The sequence below is a fragment of the Coptis chinensis genome, chromosome 2, assembly GCF_015680905.1.
Source record: "Coptis chinensis isolate HL-2020 chromosome 2, ASM1568090v1, whole genome shotgun sequence".
Lineage (NCBI taxonomy): Eukaryota > Viridiplantae > Streptophyta > Magnoliopsida > Ranunculales > Ranunculaceae > Coptis > Coptis chinensis.
Window position 1 is genome coordinate 56998062 of NC_141457.1, and position 23663 is coordinate 57021724.

Genomic DNA, 23663 nt, shown 5'->3' on the forward strand with positions numbered 1-23663 from the left:
GAATTAACACATACAAGTTTATGTTTCCTTCAAAATGTAACCAAGCCCTACCCCAAAAAAAAAACAAATAAACATATTTAAAGAAAGAGTATAACCTGCGTCGTGGGTTGAGGAGGATTCCCTCTCTCCCCTTCCTCCCACCCTTCGACATAAGCTACAAGATTCAAACCTAATTACTACCAATAGCTTGAAGATAGATATATGCTCTATCCTTGGCCACTGCTACTACACTCACCAACATTAACGTCTACTCCAAGAGGCCTTTGGTTCATCCAAGGAGAAGGTGCTTTCTACACAAACAATAAATGAATTTCAAATCTTAATGGTCAATGCTAAAAAAACTACTAACAAAAAAGCCCACATTAATAGCTTTAAAAACTAACCATATACGGACTAGGCATCCGAGGTTTCACCTCATTCGGAGTAACACTCTCATGTCCACTACTATAATCAGTAGGTGTGGGAAGCTGATACATCGAATTCTCCCCACTTCCTGGCAACAGCGTCTGTACCGTTCCAGGTAAAGGCGTATGAACCGTTCCTGGTAACGGCGTTTGCATTGGAGTTTGTAACGGCATCTAAAATCCAAAATCCAAAACCCAAATTCCGAATCAACTAACAACCTAAAACTAACTAAAAACTCAGAAATAAAATTAACTTTAAGGTCGTTACTGGTAGATAGAGCATCTCGGCAGTGGGCGTTTCGTACTCTTCAGTGGGCTCATAAGGTACATTAAGATCATGAACATGTGTAGGACCAACACCACGTGCACCATTAGTAGGTAATTTAAGTATAGTTGATCTTTCTATTGGTCCTAGCTCCCATCATTAACACACCGGCAAACTTGAGTTCTGTAATTGAAAAGAGGTGGTGACACTCAAATATAACTTGATATAAAATAGCTAGTAAATGCACCCATACACAAGGTAACCAAGTAAGCAACACATGGAAAAATTATATATAAGAATCAAAGTAAAAGTAAAGCATCGACGTGATATTTGATTGCAAAATATATAAACACCTAGTAGAATGAATAAAGCAAATATGTAATTTTTTCCAAAGCATAGGTGGTGTAGAAGATTAGCGACCAATCAATTCGATTCTTAATATGAATACCAATGTTTAAGATCCATACTCAGTTGCAAGCGCACAAACTAAAATGGAATATATAGTTCGAGCAAACATGGGAGAGGGGACATGTTTGAATGAAAAAATAAGTGCTAATATGAGAGTAGAGCCTAAACAAGTTATAGCTGGTAAGCACCTGTCATACTACTACATATGCCACCTGCAACTAACAATTATATGCCCCTACATTGTTGTTTTAGACATCTGATGTGTTACCTACAAAGACACTTAAGTTACCTAGGTGTAGAAGAGCAAAAGGTGAATGAAACCTCACCTGCCCATGGCATCATAAGTTGATGCGAGATTGATATAGACTTCAAGCGTATCTGGATGACATGGGCCACACTCCTGTTCGAGTATGTACTTCTTGCTTCTTCAAACGATTCAGCTGCCACATCAATCTTGTACAACTTTACCCAAGCCATTTGGGATCAGTACAACACCAAAGAAGGCTGATTTTCTCTCTCCACTGGCTCTAAGTTTTGCTAAAACAATCTCAAAAGAGCTCCAAGCCTTCCTGTGGCTTCCAACCTGGAAACCATGTAAAGCATCACACCCATCTTTGTGCTTCTATTCCTACAGTCGTATTTCCCTGACCAGGTGTGTCTTCCAACAATTTCATTGCCCTCTGAAGAAGTTTTAGTGCTTACTCAGGTTCATCCACATCTTCAAATATGGCAGATATTTCCATCGTCCCAGGGGCACTCTCCTCTACTGTGGTTCCTGGCACAAGTTTTGCATATATTCTTAAGGCGCTCTCACAGTAAGAGTTAGATTCTCAGAGCCTACCTATCTTATAATAGAGATCAGACAGATGGGTAAATACTAATGCAACTGAAGGTTGGTCATCTCCCTTGGGTGGATTTGAAAACTGTCAAGACCTTGTGGTAGGAGAAATCAGCTTTATCAAAGCGGTTAAGAGACAAGCATATCTCTCCACTACTAATGTCAATAGTAGCTAGTAGATTGTGTTTTATATTTCATGAGTTAAGTGCTGTCATCTACTTGAAATTTCCATATAGCAGTGGGCATATGTCAAAAATCCCTAGAAACAGAGTGATTGAAGACTAAAATATCCTTCCTATCTTTCTCCAACTTACTCTTCTTCTTTTTCTAAGAATTTTTCTTTTCTAATTGATTTCTCTTTATTAGTATACCTAGCATAAACATTTACCCGGCCTTTGGACGCCTATACTGGGTGATCTCCTAAAGCTTATAGGAAGGACATGTGAAAGTAGATACGTACATGCTACCTGCTTCAATAAAAAGTTCAGCCATGACAACATTCTAGCATGTGAATTCACCAAACAAAGGAATCCTGGGGAAAATGAAAAGAAAAGAGAGAGTGAGAAATTCATATGGTCAACCTTCATTAATGCTAGAATAAGTCTATTTGCATAATAACATATGAATTGTGCCTAAAACAAATCTTAACCACCACGTGATTGGCACTACTTCAAATATTTCCCAAAGATATTCCTTGTTCTACAAAACCAAAGACCAATAAGGTGAGAGAAATTAGTGACAACCAAAGCGTATTTACATTAAGAAAGGGAACCCGTACAGCTACTCCACTATTCAAATGAAAGGTTCAATATTATACTTACCTTCTGTTAGAAAGATTTCCGAGAGATATATAAAACAGGCTATCTAAGGAAAATAGCAATTCTGCCTATTTGTAGTAAATGGTTTTGGAATTCTATTTAGTAAAACAACATATAGACCAAGTGTCTAAACTTAAGCAGTAAAACATTTGCTCATATACTGTGTATACATATAATTCTACACCATACTGGTTATTTGCTCATATAATCAGAGATCTAGCATCATGGACGTGCGATGCATGTATTCATATTATCAACTTAAAATAGATATGCATAACTCTTAAAATAGCTTAAAAAAAGCTCTGATGCTTCTCCAGTGAACAAAACGGAAAAGAGCAAAACATCATACATATTTACAGATGCATAATATCAGATATGGAGTAGACAGTAAAGAACACATAAGAGAAAGCTTAAAGCCATGTACATATACAAATGCAAAATAACCAAATATTTAATCGGAACATGTCTTTGATATCACAGGAAAGTTCTTTGTTGAATACATCAAATGTTGTCACTGGCAAAGCATGAAGAGATTTGTATCAATGCATATATTAGAGATAACAAAATTTCATAGTAAGTGATTTAAATTGTAAGAAAATTGCACTTACGCTTTTATCCAAACTTGGTGCATTATGACTTGTTGATGTACTCGATTGCTATCACGTCGTATGTAGTTGTTGCTTCCTCTTGAGTAGCTATAAGAAACAAAAAGTTTTTTGGGCTGGTAATCCGGCAGAGTTAACGTGAAACTCATAAATAATTCAAGTCCTGAACTGAAATTGGAATCAATTTAAGACAGAAAATCTACAAAGGGCCCAAATGAACAACATGCAAACAAACGTCAGAAATTCACTTTTTACATTGACATGAGAAACCATAGCTCTTTGCAACATCAAGAACACATTACCTAGTCAAACCTTAAAAAAGGAACAAAAATAGTACACATGAAGATCTAAATAATAATAATAAAAAAATGTATTAAGAAAACTAAAAGAGAGTAAGCCAAAATGTTGCTCAGTCAAACACTTTTTAGTGAAAACTGAGTGACCTTAGCATATAGTAGGGTAATTTGCATTTCACTCTATATAATATTAGCAATCCAAGGGAAATGCCTTTTCAGCTTTTCGCTAATGTGAATCACTCACTGTGAGTTGACTTGAAACTCAGTATGTAGGTCGAATTTTGTAGACGACCATATTTCTGTTGCACATGCAACTATGTGAGTCACTTAACACCATTGTCCATACTGATCTCAATAACTTACCACAACATTTCCCATTTCCACGTTTGTTTGGCACTTGGCAAATGGCGATCACTTCAATATCCACTTCAAAGTACAGGATCTCTCCGCTTCTAACATAAAAATTGAACTTCTTTCAGTTGAATACGTATTTTCTTCTAAATTCTTACTAAAGGGCTCATGCAAAGGATCTTGCACCTTTTTTGCTACTGAAATATAAAGACAAAATGTAATATCGAGTGAAGCCAAGAACAGATTACCTAGAAGAGAAAGTCAGGCAATACATAGTAATCAAATAATCATGCCAAGTCAAAGGACATCTACTGCAAAATTTTCATCATTGCGAATGCACTGATAAATGATATCTATGCAGATGAATCATACCTATGCAGTCTGCCCCATAGGAGGACTAAGGTTCTGCCTAATGCTCTTATAGAGCTTTCTATGTTTTTCTTCGACATATTAGTTGTATGCATCTCCTAGAGCACATACTTGTTACTACATTATTATTCGTCAGAGAACTTGGTCTGGATTTTCATAAAGCTTGGTATCTTTGCAGGTTAACATTTTGGGCTAGGCATGTATGTGTGCTTCCGATCCTCTTAAATCTATGTCTAGCTTCATCTATAAATAAAAATAGCTAATCAATGTAGTTTTCCTATAACTTGCTCATCTTAAATCTTTGGCTCATAGAATCTATGAATTTGTAATACATTCCCCTGCCAACCTGCAATAAGCTAAAAAAATCCATGATACTTGGAATCTAGGGCCTAAGTCAGATATCTACAGCTAGAAATATCTCATTTGAGTATTGAGATTATGTAGAAATAATCTCTGAACAATAATTGGTTCAGAGATTAAGAGCAAAATTGTTTATCTAAGATAATTACGTATTTGACTAAGATAATTATTTGACTTAGGCCTTTAATAATTGGTTGAGATAACTACGTATTGAGATTATACAGCAATTATTGTTATTGAAATTATGTGGTTATCAAATTTTTGTTGACATACAGTTAACCACGTTCTTATCTCGCTGTATTGAGATTATGCAATAAAAATCACATAATTATTGAGATTATGTTTCTTGCACATCGCTTGATATGTTTTGACTTATATAATCTAGTGACAAATTTGAAATTTGTAACTTCACACCAAAATCTCAATTCTCCCTAAAACTTCATCAAGGTTATAAATATGTTCACACAAAAAATATCGCTATTAATGGTATTAGAACAATAGTTAGATACCCCCACCCCCCTTGTTCCATCATTTGTTGGTTCCACCCCTTTGCTCCATATACTAAGAAGTAATTAACAACAAAACCTAAGAGGAAAGTACTCACACAAAGGGGGAAAAAATGGATAAAAGAGAAATATACCGAAAAATGGTATCAAGAGAGCCAAAGAAAGTATGTTGATCACAAAGTTATCAGGATGAAGTTAAGGTTGCATCACATAACTTTTTCTAATTGGGCAAAAAATGAACTCCTTCTCTCCAAACCAAGTTAGCCCGGAATAGCAGATGAACTATATAAGAATATTAAACCCACAGCTCGTTTGAAACTTTGGACCCTTTATGGGATCTGCTAATTGATAAGCTAATTTGAGGTCTTGTAATAGAGATGAGGATTTATCACATTAAAGCAAGGACACCAAATAGATCGTAGTATGAACTAAATAGGATAAAAAATTCTACCCATTGCCCAACAATTCATAATATATGTGATATCCAATGTAGTTTACACTTCCACTCAAAATAAATATATAAATGAAGGACGCAAACCTAAAATTGATAAGAGCCAAACAAAAAAAATGATTTGGAAATCTGAGCTTAATGAATAGAATGGTGACGGCTTGGGTACCCTAAAAACATAAATTATCAAAAAGAAATAGCATGCTTCATCTGAGACAAATTAAGAAAAATACCTTAAGGCCACCGTTGGATTTTTCACATGAGGAAGACAATGAGATATATACTGCTGCAAAGATGCTATTGAGGATGATTAATGTCAAAAGTGAGCGGGTGCAGTGTATAAGCATGGCCCTATTTCCAATAACGAACTCTTAGCATTCAACTGAAACCAAAAAGGGCATACAACTCTTAATAAGCCATTAAGTATGATAAACAACATCTATATCAATTGATTATCCAATAGTAGAATCGTACCGCCCACTACCATGTCATGCTTCTCTATCATTCGCATTACAAAATTATGATTCTGGAAACCAAATAGATTGTGTCATTCGCATTATAAAATTATGTCATTGCTAGTACTATTTCCAGATTCTGTGATATCAACATTTAGGTATTCTAAAGCACTTTATTACCTTTGTTACCTTCGGATGCTAGTGACAACAGAAGTGACACATTCATTGAATCCCACGGAATCTACAATTATCCAACTCATGAATCCCAGTAATGATAGCACCCCCAAAGTGATGCAATATCAACTATGAGTTACCCCAGATCCTTTTCTGAGTGAATGGCCTGGCCGCAACTCCTGAAATATGTCTCATCGAAATATGTCTCTATCCTTCGCCCGAAATATGTCTCTATCCTTAACCAATGCCACTAAACTCATCGACATTAGCATCTACTCCAAGAGGCCTTTGGTTTCTCCAAGGAGAAGGTATTTGCTGCACAAACAATAAATGAATCTCAAATCTTAATGGTCAATGCTAGAAACTACTAACAAAAAGCCCACATCAATAGCTTTAAAAACTTACCATATACGGACAAGGCATACGAGGTTTCACCTCATTCAGAGTAACACTCTCATGTCCACTACTATAATCACTAGGTGTGGGAAGCTGATACATCGAATTCTCCCCACTTCCTAGCAACGACGTCTGTACCGTTCCAGGTAAAGGCATATGAGCCATCCCTGGTAACGGCGTTTGCATTGGAATCTGTAACGGCGTCTAAAATCCAAAATCCAAAACCCAAATTCCCAATCAACTAACAACCTAAAACTAACTAAAAACTCATAAATAAAATTAACTTTAAGGTCGTTACTGGTGGATAGAGCATCTCGGCAGTGGGCGCTTCATACTTTTCAGTGGGCTCATAAGGTACATTAAGATCATGAACAGGTGTAAGACCAACACCACGTGCACTATTAGTAGGTAATTTTGGTACAGTTGATCTTTCTATTGGTCCTAGCTCCAATCAATAACACCACATCATTAACACACCGGCAAACTTGAGTTCTGCAATTGAAAAGAGGTGGTGACACTCAAATATAACTTGATATAAAATAACTAGTAAATGCACCCATATACAAGGTAACCAAGTAAGCAACACATGGAAAAATTATATATAAGAATCAAAGTAAAAGTAAAGCATCGACATGATATTTGACTACAAAATATATAAACACCTAGTAGAATGAATAAAGCAAATATCTAATTTTTTCCAAAGCATAGGTGGTGCAGAAGATTAGCGAGCAATCAATTTGATTCTTAGTATGAATACCAATGTTTAAGATCCATATTCAGCTGCAAGCGCACAAACTGAAATGGAATATATAGTTCGAGCAAACATGGGAGAGGGGACATGTTTGAAGGAAAAAATAGGTGCTAATATGAGAGTAGAGCCCAAACAAGTTATCGCTGGTAAGCACCAGTCATACTGCTAGATATGCCACCTGTAACTAACAATTATATGCCCCTACATTGTTGTTTTAGACATCTGATGTGTTGCCTACAAAGACATCTTAAGCTAAAGCTTCAACATACAAGGACAACTAGACTAACAAATCTGTCATGAGACACCTTAAACTTGTAAGGCAGGCTCATTTTGTAGTTTTCCTAGATATACCACGCTCAAGGAAATAAAAAACATAAAACTTAACATGCTCAAGGGGTCTACTATTTCAGTTTTCCTAGTTATTCTTACATCCAACCATTGGTAAATGCATCAATGCATTGGACAATGCTCTTCTACGATAGACCGAAGTTAGAACACCCCCAAGATCTCACTAACCACCCACATACATATCAAATATTGATAAAAGTGATTTTACGTATTCTAACTATCTATGCGTAAACACAAATAATCAATTTACGTAAATACATGTTTATATCAATATTCCTACTCTCAATAACGAAGTAAATATAAGAGAGTCGGGATTAGCTCCACTCTTAAACCCTCAAGACTTAATTAGAATTCAACTACTCGACCAAAAGAACAATGTGAGAGTAATGTGTGATGTGAATTTTCTAATATCATTATACTATCATTTCCCAAGCAAATCAAACAAGACATGGTATAAAGGGTTGAACTTTGCTTGTTCGAATTTAAAAGGAAACTACTCATGTAAGAATTGATTTAAACTAATAGTGACAAATACTAAATCAATGAATTGCAATAGATGTTTAATGGAAAATGAAGCTAGATTATAAAAAACAACTAACTTTATTAATCTAATGAAAAGTAACAATGATTCAATAATCTATATTAAAATAAGGTATGAAAACTAATTAATTAATGGGATAAAACTCAAAACTAGATCTAGATCTATCTTTTTCTAACCCTAAACTCCATTAACATTAGCTTTCTAACCTAACTTATTTTCTAACCTAACTATCTACCATTAACAAAAAGCTAAGCTTTTGTTTTTATATGTTCAGATCCAAAAATCGTGCATGGGCTTGGAGCCACGTTTTGGGCCAGAGAATCAGGCCCAAAACCCAATAATTTCAGTCCAAAAAGGCCTCTTCAGCTGTAGTTGACTTCGACAGACTTTTTGTCTACTTTTGCTCCTCTGATTGGGCCAAGGCTTGGACCATTGGAAAGCTCCTTCCGAGTCGGTCATTTTGACGTAAGGTAGGCCCAATTCCGAGGTCTGAGTTCAAAGATATAGTCTTCGGAAGTTCTGTTGACTTTGTGCACTGTTTCTGCCCGCGTGGACTTTGACTTTTCATCTTTTGACCGGGCTTTACAGAGGCTTTGTCTTCTTGGAAATTGGCCTTTAATCACAGAACTCCTTAGTAACCGACCTTTGCTCCTTTATCTCGCTAAAGTGGCACATTTCTACACATAATGGACTTTGAAGCCTGAAATGCATAACAACACGTAATCAGTATTAACTCTTACTTATTATTCACATAATTGGTCTAAAAATACGATTGTTAAGGGGTTAAAACTACAGTTTTGGGCTCTTATCAAATATCCATCCTTATCTAACCCCATATTCCAACTTCTACCAAGTCCGAGTATTTCCACCCAAGGCAATTACACTTCCCCATCTTAGTTTAATATGATTAGATATATACTACATTAGTGTGGGTTGTGTAACGTATCTTCATTAATTACAGATTTGGTTTTCTCTCTTAACTCTTCTTCTCTATCTATGATCTCCTTTTCGCTTTCTTGTATAGAACAAAAAGTATTTATCATTTTTCTCTTTTCTTTCTTGCTTCCTCTCCTCCTCCTTCACTATTTTCACCATTGTAGACGGGCTAATTGTGACTTTTCGCTTCTGCATTTCCTCCCGAATAAGATGTTCTTCTGTCATAATCGGGTGACCTTCTGCTTCTTGAAGATGTTGTCGCCCCTCCTCTTGAAGTTGTGGTTCTTCTATCACCGAGGCACCTCCTTGTCGTAGATAATCCATAATTTCGGTGGGTACTTCCACTGGGATCGAGTCTGTACTGAGACATTTAGCACGAGATACATCTGTGGGAGTATCGAAGTTGGGGCTGACATGATCCATCAAACCTACATCTCCCACATTCGCACCTGTTTCACCCAAACAATCTTCTTTCCTCTCCTCTTCAATTTCTGGTTCTTCCATCATTGGGTCACTATCATTTTGTTGCAAATTAACCACAATTTGGGTGGATCCTTCCGTCGGTGTGGAGTTTGTACCGGGGAATTCATCGTGAGTATCCATGCCAGGGATATCATCATCCATCAAACCTCCCTCTTCCATGTGACCACCTGTTTGACCAGAATCATATTCCTTGCTCCATTTTGTTTCAATCAGCTCAAGGTAATTTTTCCAAAGTTGCACATTCTCAGCTCGGGGCTTTACTAGTTTTCTCCTCCATATCTCTAATGTAGTCTCAGTCTCTTTTGGTTCATACAATCAGGTTAGAAGGATTTGTTCATCATCGGTGATATCTCTGAGCTCCTTACTAACTTTCAAGGGAATATTAGCTTGAAAGGACACTTAAATTCAATTAAGAAGTTCAAATTACATATTCCACAACTACATCCCATTATTTATCATGACTAACATATAATCCATAATTTTATTGATATATGCCATATTATTAGTATAAATGCCATATTATTGGTATAATAATTTATGTTGCGACTGATCGCAGAAACGTGCAACTACAACTAGATCAACCACCAAAGGAGTGATCTTTCACCCAAGACAAAAGTACCAACAAATAACTCAAGCATTAAACCCAATCAACAATATCAACAAACAAGCTTAAACTAGTGTAGAGACTGTGTAAAGAACCCACTCACACAAGAGGAGGATTAATCGTGGTTAGGCAATGTGCCTACACCCCTCCTCTGCGTTGAATGCTTCAATGATAGTCTTGATGACTTGACTAGACTTTGAAACCATCTTCTCGGTCAGCTTCGAATCATAGCAACATTTGAATAGTGGGAAGAAAGGGGTTTTCTTCATCTCTTCCAAGTGACACTCTTTGATTGCACTTTTAAAAGAGTGTTCACCCATAAGCTTCACCAAAGACGACATTTCACTCCGGAATGGAGTTACCTTTCTCTTTTTGTTCCTCACTACCTCTTGCTCTTGCTCTTGCTCATTTGCTTTGTCTTTCCCTCTAGATTTGTCCTTTCTCAGTTCCTGATATAAAATATTTGTTGTGAACAATGTAATGGAAGATATAAGACATGGGATAGTTTTGTAAAAACATTGTATACTACATTAGATAATATATACACATGGCATAATATATATGGTGCATCATCCGTCATGCAGCATATAACAAATCGATGACACTTAAATTCACAAATAAAATCTAACAAGCGTGTTGCATTTAACACAACTCATGCATGCATACTCTGTGACATACACAACATATAACGATGCAACATAAAATAATCAAATGCCGATAAAAATGCATGAAACCAATAATTAAATCAAACGGATGCAAAGACAAAAGAAAAACCGGAATAAAATCCTAATATAAACAAACTAAGTATAATAGAAGCTTACAATCGCGAAATAATTATAACAGGATATCGTTGTAGAATGTTGGGACACACAGTAAATGAACAGTATAATGCAAGGAGTCAACTGTATGACATTTAAGGGCCACAGAAGATGCTCTTTAGGTAGCACTCGAAATCAAAATCTTCATGGCTGCTAAGTCCATTAATAGAAGGCCAAATGTATAATTGTTACTGGTTTGTGAGAAGTAACTACCGCGTGACTATTTGCCTAAGGAATTGCAAATTGTATTTTCCGCTTGTCAATTAAGTTTGAGTGCCTATGAACCTTCCTTTCAAAAGGAAGACCGACACAAAAAGGGAGAGTGATCAAAATCATGCACACCCAGTTGCTGGATGCCCTTCAAGGGAGTTCAATGTACTTCTACATTCTGCATTGAGTGTGCCAAATAAGTGGCCTAAATTCTATGTATATTCGAAAGGAAGCCCATAGCCCTATTGGCAATCTCGGAAGGTCAACTAAGTAGCATAGTGGAGCAGTCCAATCAAAATTTCTTATCTAGAACCACCTTTTGGATGTGCTGTGAAATGTTAGGAAAATAACGCAAGGGTCTAACACTCTAACATATGCTATTTGATTCCTTTGCGCAGACCAAACACACATATATCTCTTTCCTGAACATGGCATTTCAAGTTGGATTTTGTGAAATTTATATAAAATTTTAACCCATATATGCAACAAAATATTCAAAGTTTAAAAAAACAACCCAAATATGCAACAAAATCTTCAAAGTTTAATAAAACAAGTTTATAAGAGATTTTACCTGTGACCGATGAGATGATTTTGGAGATTTATAAGTGGGTGCTTTGGTAGATTTAGAAGCGGATGGTTTCTGTAATTTATCTACTTTAGGACACATCTTCATCCTCACGTTTGGATTTCTCTCCACGACACTCTTTCCCATCTCCAAAGTTGCACTTGCTCTTTTGTTTTTATCCATTTCTGTTCAAGAACTTAATTTGATTGAATGAAAGTTTTGTTTTTGAATATTGCAACCTTCTAACTGGTTTCAAAAGAAGATGGAACGCGGGCAAATATAAAACTATTTGGAAAACATGAACATGGAATTTATAGTGTGAGTTTTGTAGTAGGGTTGGACTAAATAGAAGCTTGTCCCGTAAGATTTTGGTTTGGTTTAAACCTGGTGGGGGGGGGGGGGGGAGCAAAATACATGTGCAATGCACATGCTATGGCAGTTTTCGATTTGTTACATTTCGTAAGGAAACTCATGAAATTTTCTATTTTCGCTTTCTTTTGTGCTCTTTTTTTTTCGGTGACAACCCTTCCATATTTTCGATATATAAACCAGGGCCCAAAATACCATCGAGATTCCACCGAATATAGAATTTTTTTTACCCGATATATATCACAATTTATGATATATTGATATATATCGACCGATTTATACTATATATCCGATATAAATTGTTGACTTTGACCAATTTTAGGCCGATTTTTATTAGTATATCAACGATATTTATGATATAATCAATGATATTTCCAATTTATCGACATAGAAAACAAAATTTTAGCCGGTCAACAGAAGGATATATATCCACTAATATATCAATATATCCGATATATCTCAGTTTTTGGAGTACACAATATATTGCTCGAATTCGATATTTTGGTCCCTGTATTTAACTGCTCTTAAAGGATTGACAACTTCATAGGTCCTCACAGGTTGAGGACCAATACCGGCATGCTTTGGAGCCCATTTACATAATCCAAAATTTGTACACAACTAATGAGCTCAGAAATTACCACTTTTCCTAATCCATCAGAAAAGAAAATTAGAGTTACTAGATCAAGTTTACATAAGCAGTCTTAAGATCATTTCTTTAAACTACCATGATTGTTGTAATAGATTTTGGACTTTTATTCACTGCGGCATTCTTAGTTGCTCAACAGGATGGTATATGGTATGTAGCATTCCATATAATGGATGGTATATAGTATGTACCATCCATACTTTGGGAGACGAAACTGGCCTTAACAACCTGCTCAGTTCGCTGGATTATAGAGCCAAACGATCTTATGGGGTCGTTTATAATAAGGGATGGTATATAGTATGTATCATCCTTACTTTGGCAGTCCAAAAGTTCCAATAAGAATGGTGAGAACCTAGTGATAATGGTTCTCACAAGGATGGTATATGGTATGTAGCATTCCATATAATGGATGGTATATAGTATGTACCATCCTTATTTGGTGGTACAGAAGAAACTGGCCTTAACGACCTGCTCAGATCACTGGACTATAGAGCCAAACGATCTTCCAGGGCCGTTTATAATAATGGATGGTATATAATATGTATCATTCTTACTTTGGCAGTCCAAAAGTTTCGGTAAGAATAGTGAGAACCTAGTGATAATGGTGCTCGCAAAGATGGTATATGGTATGTATCATTCCATATAATGGGTATATAGTATGTAACATCCATATTTGGCGGTACAGAAGAAACTGGCCTTAACGACCTGCTCAGATCGCTGGACTATAGAGCCAAACGATCGTCCGAGGTCGTTTATAATAATGGATGGTATATAGTATGTACCATTAATTCAAATTCTAATGCCAAATTCAAATTCAACATCAAATTCAGATTCAAATGTCAAATTCGAATTCGAATTCGACGTCAAATTCAAATGTCAAATTCAAATTCAACGATGTTTGCAATGTTGTAACATTGAAGGACTATAAGCCCGAGGGCATATGTTGCCCGATGCCTCATCAACCCTTAAGGGAACCTAGCCCGAAGGCTCTCGCCAATACCCTAGCCCAAAGGCCCATCACATAATTACACAAGAAAGAAATCCCAACCAACATTTGGTGGGATTCGAACTTGCAACCTCTATCTCCCATGAGGAGAGATGTACATAACCAATTGAGCTAGAAGCTCTTCTGTTGAATGGAATAAGCTACAATGACCTCTTTATATATATAGATATCCAAGCCATACTTGATTAATAAGGAATGAAACTAGACTTCTAAATCTAATTAAACTCTAAATAGATGTCAAATTGGTCTATTTATTTTTTCAAATAAAATAGGATGTTGTACTATACTAAATTAAATTTAGTTTATGCTGCCTTTGTTTGGAACTTTGAAGTTTGGGGCAAGGACCAAAATATCAAATTCGAGCAATATATCGTGTACCCCAAAAACTGAGATATATCATATATTTAACAAGTATTTGACAATGTCAAACACTAACTAAATACTCTAAACTTGATATTAAGCTAGTAACTAGTTTGATATTTAACCTCATCAAACTTGATACTAGCTTAACATGTCAAACTTGATGGGGTCAAGCACTTTGGTCTGCCGAAGTAAGGATGATACAGACAATGTATAATACAGACCTGTCATTCGTTGTCTGCAACATGTAAGAAAGATCAATGTATCTACGTGGGGATGCCTCTAAACTAGGCTTCCTGTCATACAAAATCAGAGACATGGTAATTCTAAGACATAAATTCAACAAGTCATGGCATTCCAAAGACAAATAATTCCAACAATTCAGTATTCCGAAGACACACAATTCCAACAAGTTATTGTCATCCAATGACAAACATTTCACCAAATACGCATAGTTAATTACTTGTCCAATTCTAAATCACGAAGTTGCAGTAATAGGTCGCGGCATGCACTAGCACTTTCATGTGCAACACAAAGTTCAGCAGCCAAGGTGTTCTGTACCGTACAATCAATCGCTTCTCGAATACGTAGACGCCTTTCAGATGTAGAAATGGGGGTTCAGACGTGAACTAGAACCTTGTTCTGAGATTGGTGTTCTACTATCAACCCAATAGACAAACCTACAACCTTTTGATTGATCCTGTAGTTAAATGCTGGAAGTTTACAACCCAATTAGATAAACATGTTTAATAAGAAATAAAAATAAAATGATACACAATTTATTTCTTACAATTCTGTCATACACAATTGATCTTGGGCAAATACAATATCGTCGTTTTTTGTTTTTTCCATTCCCAGTCACACCAAATACCTTACAAAGACCACCTCCACACGGACATAACACGGCTTCGTCGGCCCATACGAAAAAATCACAACTTGATTTTTGGGATTTATTTGAAGATTTAAGCGTCCCAGGCTTCTAAAATAACCCAAATTACATGTTAAAATCACCCGTTAGAATCCAATATATAATTTTTCAATAACTCAAATTAGTAACAATAAACGAAAATGGCTCACCCAATTGGGGCAGTTGTAGTACTGCCAACCTGGATTGTCGTTGCTTCTTGATACGTGTAAACATGAATGCGTCAAGACGACAATAACATCTTAAAAATCAAACCCTAGTAAAATTAAATAAATAAATCTAACTCACTAATATCAAAATCAATTATTGAAATTAACATCTGAAAGCGGAAGAGCAAACAACTAGAAGTGGTACGTTGGTGTTGTGGGTAGAGGAAAGTAGTAGTGGTAAAACTGAGGGGAAAAAAACAGACTTTATTAAACAAATGGCACAAAGAGATCGTGACCAACCTTATCCAGGATGTTTTTGCCAGCTGATATAGAAACAGATTAACAATGACTAACAACCTTCATATGTATTTACAAGACCAAACGAACCACTATACAGTAATCAATTAATATGACAACAATCATGAATAAAATTATGAACTGAGACAAAACTAACAAAATTATTTAAGGATAAGTAAAATCAACTAATATGACAAGAAGGATGGATAAAAGTATGAACCGAGAAAGAACGAACAAAAATTATTACTAAACATGCATATATTATTAGTTTGCTAATAATATAAAAGTAGACAAAATCTAGAGTACGCCTGTTTATGGGTACGCATGCCATCTGGGCCCTCCACCAGCAAAAGGTGAGGGTGTGTTGCATGGCAAGGTACTGGATCTAGGCTCTCCTAGCCCCTGCGACCCAGATGCAGCCGGTAGCATGCTAGAAATGCAAATGAAAGTAATTGAAAAATGAAGACGTAACAACTCAACCTTTAGTACAAAGTTAGTTTGCTAATTCAAACATTGCCGTGACAATTTCAATTACAAACACGCATTACATTCCTAATTTCAATTACAAATCATCTGAGAACACTGTTTCTCTGTCAGAAATGTCATCCCATGACTCCATCCCCCTTCGTCTAGGCGTCTACCATTGGCCAAGAGGAGAGTACAAATGTAGCATGCACACAGGTTTCCAATTGACATCCCATAAACCTAAACATTTATTTCTATATTCATTCATAGTTAGTGCCTTAACCTATGCATACAAGCAGTCCAATAACCCATGTACCTTGATTGATACTGCTTTCTTCTCAATGTGTGTCCAAATCCATTTATACTATAACTTGTGTTTATACCGAGATTATGGCATTAATTTGCATATAAACATCAAATACACGGATCTCCAGAAGAAACTCAGATAAATACTATATACTATATTGAAATACTGAAAACAAATGAAATAAAAAATTAGGCCTGTCGATTTAAAACTAACTAACTTGAAACCAATAAATCTAATACCTGTCGTGCTGAACCCCTCTTAAAACTCGATGATTGGAATTAGGGATTTGAGACAAGAGAGTGTAAAGAAAAGAAAGAAAGAGATGATGATATTTTTATAGAGCTTCTACTATGCACATGGTGAAATTGATTAAAGAATGCCGCCAAAATTGAAGTGAACGGTTGGATTTTCTGTTTGACCGAAGGGGGAACGAAAGTAGCCCTAAAGTGGAAACCTTTTTTTTTTTCTTGTTTTTTTTGTTAACTTGTTTGACAACTTGTTCACTCATTCTTCCAGTTTTTCTAGTAGATAATGCTAAGCTATCACTACTTGTTTAAATCGTTGTTCTGTCCTACTGAAGGCCAAAACAAGGACATAACTAGATAAGACTATGATTGGTCTAGATCATGACTGCTTCAAAGTAAATACACAACTTGACATACTCATTTGAGGAACTGGAAGAAGTAATGTTCGAGTTATATTCACTAATACTCAACAGTGATTTGGTGATGAACTGATGATAGAACTGGAAGAAAAAACAAAAAAAAAAAAAAAAGCTATACGTAACTTTTAATCCTTTCTACTTTTCTTGAAGAAAACAATATATATCAATAGAGCATCTAGATTTTGGAAAAACAATAAACTATGATGAGTAATATTAACCAAAAAAGAAATAAACAACAATTATTAAAATGCAAAATCTAGAGTACGCAGGTTGTACCTGTACTCTCGAATCTCTAGGCCCTCCTATCAGCAAAAGGTGCGTGTATACTGCCCCGCAAAGTCTTGAATCAAGAGTCCTGAATCCAACACACTCTAGAATCGCTATTATTAAAACCAAAGGCCAACAATCAATCAAATATATAGGGTTTCTATATCAACGCGCAACCCAACATCTACCACAGAATATCCAATGGAAATTGATACAATCTAGAAGTGATTGTATCAAAAACACATAATATTAAGGCTTATTGAGCAACCTTTGACTTCCTAATCCACACACAAGTGCAAACTACAATAATATACTTCTCTCCATTTGTAGTAGATGAGATACACTACAATTTATAGTACTAGCTACTTAATAACTAACCACTAACCTACTTACGAGATAATGCCTAAAATGAAGGAAACTAACCAACTAACTAAACAGGACTATAGACATTAGACCTATGATTCTAGATTATGCACACATAACATAAACAAACCCCCAATCCCAACAACCAACTAATGCTTAAACCAAAATGAAATCTTAAACCAAACAATCCCCAATCAAACTCATTGTTTCTAAAAGAAATCTACTGAAACAGTAAGTTTAACTAATTGCCACAAAACTAAAAAAATCAACTGATTCGTAAAGAATTTGGGTTAAAAAGAGATAGAGGGAGAGAGAGAGTACCTTTTGCGAACAGATTGTGGGTTGATGTGGCAATAACACTCGATGATTGGAATTAGGGATTTGAGAATGGGTAAGAACACTAAACGAAACTAACGCTAAAGCGGAAATTTTCGTGTATATTTTCTTTCTATGGTTTTATTTTTAAAATTTTTCGTTTCGTTAACTTGTTTGGGGCAACTTGTTCTCTAATGTTCCAGTTTTACCCTCGCTCTACGTGTGGCTGAGAAGCGCTATCCCCAAGCTCATGCACATGCCCATTGGATCAGTCTACAAGCATGGCCCAATTGCTCAATTGGGTCGTCTCAACTATTGTACCATTAGACGGCTCTTTCTCAATCATCACCATAAAGGCATAAAATCACATTTGCTTTAATATTCTTAATAATCTGCCAGTCATAGTTAGTAAATTGAATCATTTGTTCCTTTCAGAAGCTCAGACTTGCACAGCAAGAATGGTATTGGTTGTTACAAATTTACAATGACAAAAAACCTGTACTGGAGAGGGGATAATTGGGGGTGGGGCGCATGCATTGATTATGAGTGGTAAAAAGAATGATATGTGGCCTTCCATCAATAGAACACAAATATCTGAATATCAGATTGATGGCCATGCATTGGTTTACACAGAACAACACGGAAATGTTTTTAATCGATGGGCACAAGGTTCCACAATGCTATGCAGCGGAGAGAAAAAAGATTCTTATTAATTTATATACGAATTTATACATATTCTTTCGTGCTTATAAGGGACTAACAGAAGTCCTAACATAATATGGCTTTGAATTCAAATCCCTATAAAGTAAGGTTCCCATTTAAGAGTATTGCTAGGTTTGGATCCCAGTGCGTGGAGCAACTACATCAACCATTCTTGGGGTACATTTTAAATAATCTTAGCATGGTGAAGAGGAGCAGACACTCGTTCTTCATCAGCGAATCATGTACACCTACTGCATCCCTGCCTGAAGGGGCCAGATTATTTGAACAAGAAGTGTCGCACTTGACTGCCTGGGCTGCGCTGCAAGCAACATTTGCGCCACTTGTGAGTTACTTTTTCTGAGTTCTGCATAGCAATACAATGGAAGACCAGATTTTATCTACGAGTTTTCTATGTTTTAGCAATAATCTGACAACAATCGTAAACTCTACATGGATTACCTGTAGAAGTGTAGAGATAACCTCTCAAAGATCATTCAGTAGAAGTTACCTTCTCTCTAGCAGGTGTACCGTGTGGAAAATTTGCCTGGCATTGTGCATCCTTTTAGCTGCAGCCTAGAACCAAAAGAAAATGGCATTTGAGATTCATCAACGGACAGCTGCTATAAGCATTCTACTGTCCGTAGGCAAAAAAAAAAAAAAAAACTTAGAGATTTAGAGATTTAGACAAGCGCAAAGAGGCAGATTGAGATTACATGTTCTGCAGCATGGGCCTTGAGGCCACCAATTCAACTACATCCAACACCAATGTGCTTCAGAACAACCAACAGAAATGTCAGAAACATACTACTGTTATCCAGAAACTAATAATACTAGTTCAGTAAGGATGACATTATGACAATCAAGCAGATCTTTGGCAGGTAGGGATGGTCCACAACATCATAAGCCCTCCTGAGTACCCACTTCTCGGTATGTCATTAATCCCGTTTAATCTGAAGCAAATCAGCGATAATAAGACAGTACCCCACTTGGAATAAGTTAAAAAGTAATAACAACTGAATTTAGAAAACTCGAGCTAGTCTTGCAGGAATGCAGCTTCTAGGCAATACCATTATCCACTCGGGGTCCATAACCATTGCAACATTAGTACATTCTTTGTCTAAGAATGGTACCCGAGCTTCTAGGCCCTAAGCAGAGGTTGAATTGTTGGTTCTGAAGCAATCATAGTGATGGAGAGCCTTCGTCTGTAATTTAAGAAGGAGAAAAACATTTTGTATCATCTATACTTGAACATATGCAGCTAACTGTGTCAAGTTTAACCAAGCATCATGAAGAAACATACTTTTAACCTTGCAGCATGCCTAGCGATGGCCGATGGAACTCCTCCTTGCTGATGCCTCTGAAAATCTTACCGACCAAATATCTCATCAGAGCCTTCTCCGTATATGTTACCTTCGCTCTTGGAGACTTGATTTTGCAAGAAATCAGAAGCATAGGAGTGCTGGTGTGGATGGTTGTCACAATGTCACATCAAATTTTACGAGACATAAGAAGCACAGTGACTTGATTTCCATTTCAGTAATGGGATGGTGAAGTGAAATTCATGGTGGGCAGTACCTAAATAATCTGCAACCCATGTAAGTTAGAAAACAGCAATAAAACAAAGAGGTACTCCATAAAACACCAACAAGTTTTCTGAAAATTCTACTACTTTTAAAAAGAACAATGTACATACCTGAAGATCAAATGGTTAAGTTTTCGTCTTCCTGTAGTCTTAAGATCCATCACATTTTCTAATTTTTCAAACATAAACATTTGGCAAAAGTGCATCCACGCATTTCTCCTTATTTTGGGACCATTGCAGTTATGAGTAACACTCTCCAAAGGCTAATTGCCTAATTGAGTATTCAATTTCTTGGGTCATTTGTTCATCTTTATCTTTGCCACATCTACTATGTAGTTCAAGATGACAATTTCTAAATTAAAAACTTGAAGTTCAGTAAAGTAGTGCAACAACTCTGGATCCCGTTTACCAGTTGATTGAGATACTTCATCACAACAGAAGAACTTTGGACTCAGGGATCGTGTATCTTCAGCTACTCTTTACCAATAGTCCCCACAAGAACATAAGCCACCAGAAAATCTGTGATACCGATTGATATCACGGACAATAATCTCTCTATTGAATATTTCTGAAGCCAACTTGATAACTGTATGGCAATCAACACAACTCCTCAGATTCTTTTTAATTCTAATTGGGACACCAACTGGCAGGCTCAGAAGTCCAAATGCAAGAGCTAGTTTCTCACTGTGGTACCACAAGTTTTGTTCCTTGTGTTCTTCTTTGCTACTCACTGCAAGTTGGGTTTCCGCAACATAACCTTTCTTCTTCACTAGTTCAGCCAATTTCCCCAACATCTCATAAATCTGAACAGTTTGAGGATGTGATTTATCGTGAACCGTGAACACATAGGTTTTGTTCTTGATGTCAATCCAACTACATCCACGGTCTTTCCTTACCCGGTTAACCCCCATCCTTCTCCTTATCTCATCTGCTTCTTCCAACCTTCCATAATGTGTATAGATATTAGAAAGAAGCACATAATTCCCAGAGTTGTTGGGTTCAATCTCAAAAAGCCTCTCAGCAACTTCCTTCGCCATCTCAAGATTATTATAGTTCCTGCAAGCTCCAAGTAAAGCTCCCCACACTGACGGATCCGGCTTTATAGGCATCGATTCGATAAACTCCTTTGCTTCATACAATAGACCAGCTCGGCTGAGCATATCAACCATGCAAGAATAATGTTCGGGCCCAGGTTTCATCTTATGCACATTACTCATAGAATTGAAGTAGTGAAACCCCTCTTTTACACGCTTTGAATGGCTACATGCTGAAAGAACACTTACATAGGTAATATAATCAGGATCCGTCCCTTCAGCTAGCATCTCCTCAAACAATTCAATTACTCGGTCTCCAATGCCATGCTGATGGTAGGCTGCAATTAAAGCTGTCCAACACACCACATTTCTATTCTCAATCTCTTCAAAAACTCGATTGGCATCAGTCAAACACCCACATCTCGCATACATTGTTATCAATGGGCTGCACACACACACATTCTCAATGAACCCATATTTAATTATCTGGCCATGTATCAAAATTCCTTGATCTAGTGCTGCAAGATTCGCAGAAGCATGCAAGGCAGTTGAGAACGAAGCTTCATCAGGTGATATTCCTTCACGAATCATAAACCAGAAATAGTTACAAGCTTCTTCATAACAATCGTTATGAACACACCCCATTGATATAACATTCCACGCTATTACATCTCTATCTTCCATGGTACTAAACAAGTTCACAGCATCGTCAAAAGAACCACATTTACTATACATGTCCAAAATCGAATTCTGCACATAAGCTAATCCCACCAATCCATACTTAACCGCAACCCCATGAACCTGCTTTCCAAAAACCAACCAACCTGTATTCCCACACGCGCTTAATGCACTAGAAAAACTAACTTGGTCAGGAGATATCAAACTTTCTTTAATAACATCTCTGAAAAACTCAACTGCCAGATCATACAACTTATTTTGAGAGAACCCCACAATCATTGAATTCCAAGAAACAAGATTCCTCTCAGGCATTTCATCAAACACTCTCATTCCCAACTCCATATCACAACACTTTGCATACATATTAACCAATGCACTACCTACAAACAAATCTGATTCAAACCCATCCTTATATATCAAAGAATGAATCTGCTCACCATGAGCTATAACCCCAGTGTCTGCACAACAAGGTAATATAGCAGAAAATGTATATTGATTTGGATATATTCCATCTACCCTCATTTGATTAAAAAACTTTAAAGCTTCATAGGGTCTATGAAAACGAGACGACTGTGTAATAACAGAAGTCCACGTAACAACATTTTTAGTTACGTTCCGAGTATCGGAAAATAATATAAGACTTTGATTAAAATGATTACATTTAGCATATAAGTTGATGAGGTGGTTGAGAACAAAAGGAAGGGACGTGTAGTTGTTTGTGATTATTTGTGCATGTATTTGTTTTGCATGGCTAATGTTTTTAGTTTCTATGGTTTTCTTGAGTATAGTGTTGAGTTTTGTAGGTGTGAGATATGAAGTTGTTTGGATGTTTGATGCATTATGAATTGTATTTGAAGTTTTGAGTAGAGATCTCATAATAACAATAAAGCAGGCACTACAAAGTAGTAACTACTATACGTCTATATATATATATAATATACCACAACAAACGCGCCAAACGAATAAGAGGAAGTGCCTGAAGAGAATTCAAAGTCAGGCGATGTAAAAAATATGAGCATGTCTTCAGTGCGCAAGATGTATGGTGCGCAGGTAATGTGGGCCTTTGGATCAGTACTTTTGCCATGCAATACACACGCACCCCTTGGTATGAGTGGCCCAGATTTGATAGCATACCATACGAACTGCGCACCATAGATTTAGCCAAAAAATATGGGTTTTTTAGTTAAGATAAAACCCCCCAAAATTTGGTACACTCTTTGTAACGAGTGATTTGGCAACTCACACATAATTACCCCATCTGTCCCGGTTCTGTTTCTCTAACATCCATATTTTCTTTATTGAAAACTCTACCCTTTCACCATTACATTGAGTTCATTGGTCATCTTGACTTTATTTTATTCTCTCTCCTCTATATCTCTCTTCTATTAGCTCTATATATATTCCCCCACTCCAAATCTTCTGTCCTAAATAAAAAACCAAAATCAAGTTACAAATTTATGCATAAGATGAGGAAAATGGGTGGTGGCGAAGCGTCAGAGTCAAATACAAACAACGTTCACGACAAGGTTAGTTAGTGGTACTTCTCATCTTGAAGTATCTTCTTCATCATTCTTCTCATTAACTG

At 36.4% G+C, this 23663-nt stretch overlaps 2 protein-coding genes, 1 long non-coding RNA gene and 1 pseudogene across 15 annotated transcripts; all 4 read right to left on the bottom strand.

Annotated features, from left to right (window-relative positions):
• Window positions 1–206: 206 nt before the first annotated feature.
• On the bottom strand, window positions 207–1554 carry LOC147516767 (uncharacterized). The gene is made up of 4 exons (XM_086593368.1): window positions 1404–1554; window positions 673–815; window positions 384–578; window positions 207–290 (listed from the first exon to the last, which is right to left on the bottom strand). Exons 1-4 carry the CDS (start codon window positions 1552–1554, stop codon window positions 207–209), a joined length of 573 nt encoding a protein of 190 aa, XP_086449494.1.
• A 4980-nt stretch (window positions 1555–6534) lies between these two features.
• Window positions 6535–9225, bottom strand: LOC147516768 (uncharacterized). Its single transcript, XM_086593370.1, has 4 exons — window positions 9165–9225; window positions 6992–7134; window positions 6703–6897; window positions 6535–6612 (listed from the first exon to the last, which is right to left on the bottom strand). Exons 1-4 carry the CDS (start codon window positions 9223–9225, stop codon window positions 6535–6537), a joined length of 477 nt encoding a protein of 158 aa, XP_086449496.1.
• A 5443-nt stretch (window positions 9226–14668) lies between these two features.
• Window positions 14669–18264, bottom strand: LOC147516769 (uncharacterized). 9 transcript variants are annotated; one of them, XR_015211138.1, is made up of 5 exons: window positions 18089–18264; window positions 17414–17492; window positions 15408–15647; window positions 15121–15309; window positions 14669–15043 (listed from the first exon to the last, which is right to left on the bottom strand). It is a non-coding gene; the product is annotated as an uncharacterized LOC147516769 (long non-coding RNA). The 9 variants fall into 9 exon arrangements; XR_015211142.1 differs by having other exon boundaries at window positions 17414–17508; XR_015211139.1 differs by having other exon boundaries at window positions 17414–17517.
• A 503-nt stretch (window positions 18265–18767) lies between these two features.
• Window positions 18768–23223, bottom strand: LOC147516770 (pentatricopeptide repeat-containing protein At3g49170, chloroplastic pseudogene; annotated as a pseudogene). Of its 4 annotated transcripts, none has more exons than XR_015211151.1 (6): window positions 20478–23223; window positions 20085–20368; window positions 19852–19986; window positions 19498–19734; window positions 19293–19357; window positions 18768–19103 (listed from the first exon to the last, which is right to left on the bottom strand). The product of XR_015211151.1 is annotated as a pentatricopeptide repeat-containing protein At3g49170, chloroplastic pseudogene, transcript variant X4 (transcript). The 4 variants fall into 4 exon arrangements; XR_015211150.1 differs by having other exon boundaries at window positions 18768–19148; XR_015211148.1 differs by having other exon boundaries at window positions 19244–19357.
• Window positions 23224–23663: the final 440 nt, after the last annotated feature.